This window comes from Hibiscus syriacus, unplaced genomic scaffold (assembly GCF_006381635.1).
Source record: "Hibiscus syriacus cultivar Baekdansim isolate YM2019G1 unplaced genomic scaffold, ASM638163v2 tig00117048_pilon, whole genome shotgun sequence".
Taxonomy (NCBI): domain Eukaryota; kingdom Viridiplantae; phylum Streptophyta; class Magnoliopsida; order Malvales; family Malvaceae; genus Hibiscus; species Hibiscus syriacus.
The window spans coordinates 5,730,546-5,734,717 of NW_024063538.1; the positions used below are offsets into that span (position 1 = coordinate 5,730,546).

At 39.0% G+C, this 4,172-nt stretch overlaps 1 protein-coding gene and 1 pseudogene across 1 annotated transcript; both read left to right on the forward strand.

The window, feature by feature from the left end:
• The first annotated feature begins 1,309 nt into the window (after positions 1–1,309).
• LOC120197546 lies at positions 1,310–3,748 on the forward strand (annotated as a pseudogene).
• On the forward strand, positions 2,657–3,754 carry LOC120197547 (putative clathrin assembly protein At2g25430). The gene has a single exon (XM_039199042.1). The coding sequence runs from the start codon at positions 2,678–2,680 to the stop codon at positions 3,176–3,178; it is 501 nt and encodes a 166-aa protein (XP_039054973.1). The 5' UTR covers positions 2,657–2,677; the 3' UTR covers positions 3,179–3,754.
• The last annotated feature ends 418 nt before the right edge of the window (positions 3,755–4,172 follow it).

A 4,172-nucleotide genomic window follows, 5' to 3' on the forward strand; every position in this document is an offset into this window, starting at 1 on the left:
TTATGTTTTATAATACTTTACGATATTTATATTTTATCTCACCTTAGCTATGTTACCGCCTCACTAAGTTTTACTTAGCGCGCAATGATTTTCACGCGTAGGTTAGAATAGAGAAATGAACGTGAAGTGAGGAGCCTCTGAGTATCATTTCAGAAAATCAAACCTAATATTAGTATCAATAAACCATCTTATCTTTGATTTTTTAATGGCATGTATATTATATCCTTATGTTGTTTTATCGGATTTGTTTTTAAATGGTCGGTAATAGTAAACCAGAGCCATTTATTTTGGTTTAACTTTGCTATATCTTTATATATGAATGATTAGTTTATATATATTTATGTTTTCAAAGGGTTTCTTAATTAAGCAGTGTTCAAATAATTTTAAATTGTTTATGAAACAATATCAAACTGTCTAATTGATGTCTGAAATCATATATATTTTCAATGATTAAATATGATTTTATGATTTTACATGATTAATGAAAAAGTTTTAAAGTTGAAAAAGGATTTTTTTTGAAATGGAACAAAATTTTAAGTATTTATGATCAACGAATGTTTACAATGTTGATGTAATATCCTTCGCTCATATCTCGAGACGTATATAAGTTATATGTATTCCATCAACATCATCGCATTGTTATCAATAAACGGTTTAATAGTATAATTAAAATAAAAATAAAATTTTAATATTTTGATCGGAGTAATTGAATGTTTAATGATATATATAATTTGATATTTTAAATATAGTGATATCGGGTGTAATATTCCTCTAAAATTTATATAAAATCACATCAAACGTCGGTCATTGCACAAGTTTAACAAAGGCGCAAAGCATGAAACCAAAACCCAATGTCTGTCTATTCATTTGTTTTTTAATCCAACGCACAGGGAGAACATTTCATGGTGTCTTTCGGACTGCAATTACACGGCCTTCCGACACCTCCGCTAAAACAGCTACATCTCACCAGATCTCTTGCATCCACCACTATCCGACGGTCCAGATTTCTCCACGTCTCCGTACCTCCAATCCACTATTTGAATCTAGCTTTTTATTTCTCCTCAACAACCTCCGTCCTTTTCTCCACTCTTTTTCTTACACAAAAGAGAGAATCTTTTAAAAAAGGAAACCGGCGCCGCCGTGACTCACCGCCTGTTCGCCGCCGTACGCTGTAGATCTAGAAGATATAAGCTAAAAGAACAAATCTTCTTTTTTAATTTTTTCCAAACCTTTGTTCACGTTTTTACTTGGACTTCGTTTAATGGTTTAATTGACCTTAATTAGAGCTAGTTAATTAAATTTTGTTAGATTTCTACTTCGAAGTTGAACATTTTAAAGTGAAATTACCGTTTGATAATTTTCAAAGGAAGAACGGAGGAAAAGTTTTTGGTTTGAAACCGCACGGCAAAATGCCGAGCACGATTCAAAAAGTGATCGGGGCCGTTAAAGACCAAACCAGCATAGGACTAGCGAAGGTAGCAAGCAACATGGCGCCGGACCTCGAGGTGGCGATTGTGAAAGGAGCGAGCGACGACGACGACGACCCTGTCGGGGAGAAGTTCATACATGAGATCCTGAATTTGACCTCTTACTCGAGTGGGTACGTCCACGCCTGCATCTCGGCCGTGTGGAAACGGCTAGGGAAGACTCGCAACTGGATCGTGGCGCTCAAAGCACTGGTGCTTGTTCATAGGCTGTTTAATGAGGGAGATCCGCTGTTTCAAGAAGAGATTTTGTATGCTACCAGGATAGGTACCAGGTTGTTGAATATGTCAGATTTTAGAGATGGGGCTCACTCGAGTTCCTGGGATCACTCCGCTTTTATAAGAACTTATGCCATTTATTTGGATCAAAGACTTGATCTGATGCTTTTCGATAAGAAAAGCGGCGGTGGTAGCAGTTCTGGGGGAAGTAGCCACGGGAGTGGTGATGATAGATACGGTGGACGAGATAATTTCGATCACCGCCACCGAAGCATACGATTATAGATACCGTGGACGAGATGATTTCCGGTCACCACCACCGAGGCCATTCGAATTTGATTATGGTGATTCTAGAGGTGATAATGGATATGGAAATTATGGGATGCCAAGGAGAACGAGGTCTTACGACGATATGAGTGAAACAGCAGGGAGAGATGGGAGAGAGGAGAAGAAAACTATGACTCCATTGAGGGAGATGACTACTGAGAGGATTTTCGGAAAGATGAGTCACTTGCAGAGGTTGTTAGATCGGTTCTTATCGTGTCGGCCTAGGGGATTGACAAAGAATAGCAGGATGATCTTGATTGCTTTATATCCTGTTGTGAAGGAGAGTTTTTAGTTATATACGGATATTTGCGAGGTTTTGGCTGCTTGATAGATTTTTTGACATGGAGTACCCAGATTGTGTGAAGGCATTTGATGCATATGCATCAAAGCAGATCGACGAGTTAATTGCATTTTATAATTGGTGTAAAGATATGGGTTTGGTCAGGGTTTCAAATTGCGTTTTCGGTTTTTTCGAATTTACGATGATTGTGGTCGTCGCGGGCGCTATAGCAAGTGTAGAGGTAACTCAGACGACAGTAAAACCATTGTTTCACGGACAAAATCATATTTTCGGACCTTGATTTGAAATCCTGGGTTGGGCTAGATCATCAGAGTATCCTGAGGTGCAAAGGAATACCGGTAAGTTGATGGAAACACTGGAGGAGTTTGTGAGAGAGAGAGCTAAGAGGCCAAAGAGTCCGGAGAGGAAAGAGCTTCCTCCTCCGCCTAAAGAGGAAGAGCCTGCACCAGATATGAATGAAACAAAAGCCCTACCTGCTCCAGAAAGCTACACTCCGCCGCCACCGCCACCACCAGAGCCAGAACCCATTAAACCCCCGGAGCTGCAGGAGGATTTAGTGAACTTGAAGGATGATGATGTCACAACTGATGATCAGGGCAACAAACTGGCTTTGGCTTTATTTAATGGCCCGGCTAATAACGGTAATGGATCTTGGGAAGCTTTCCCATCGAACGGTCCCGAAGTGACATCGGCTTGGCAAAACCCTGGTACTGAGCCAGGGAAGGAAGATTGGGAGTTGGCTTCGGTTGAGACAGCTAGTAATTTATCCAGGCAGAAGACGGCTTTAGGTGGTGGCCTCGATCCATTATTGATGAATGGCATGTATGATCAGGGAATGGTAAGGTAACATGTTAGTATTGATCAATTGAGTGGGGGTAGTGCGAGTAGTGTGGCATTGCTAGGCCAGGGGGGGAAGACCACTACACAAGTTTTAGCCCTTTCGGCACCCGATGGAACAGGTCAGAACGTCAATCAGGACCCGTTTGCCGCATCTTTGAGCGTTCCTCCTCCTTACGTACAAATGGCCGACATGGAGAAGAAACATTTGCTTGTCCAGGAGCAGCAAGTATGGCAGCAATATTCAAAGGATGGGATGCAAGGTCAAGCTAATTTGGCCAAAATCAGTAACCCCGGATACTACGGAACTGGACCTGTGCCAGTGATGCCTTATGGAATGGGACCACCAGCCGGGTACTACTAATTGATTTCTCCACATATAAAATAGATAACATTTCTTTGCCTACCTTTTGTTAATGCTTTCTGGTTTTCACTTTTTATTATTGTTTCTCCTGTGATGATATATTGTTCTGCAATATGTTCACAAAACACTTACTCATTGTGGGGATTTTGTATGTGCTCATGATCCGGTTGCGATGTCTCTTTGTGCTTTGTAATATTAGAATTTTATTTACTTTCTTGTGTTGTTCATCGTGTGATCCTCTCCTTAATTCTATTGAACTGTCTCTGCATGACTAAGAACTCTATTCTTTCATCACAACTTGTAGATTATCCTCATGGATAGAAGCATGATTTTATATTCTAATGACGAACTTATAAAATTTTAGGAGATAGAAACATATTACAAATTGAAAATACTTGACTTATATAAGAATTTGAAATTTTTAGTGCCATAATCATTTTTTTTTAAATAATTAAAATTTTAAAAAACAATTATGACTTTATTTGAAAAATTAGAGATTTTGAATTAATTTGAATTAAATTTAATAGGAATTGATCTGCATTATCAAAGATTCAATTTAATTTAGACAAAAAATTTGTCTGCGTTATCAAAGATTCAATTTAAGGGATTTGGTAGTCGGTTACGCGTACGGAAGGATAAG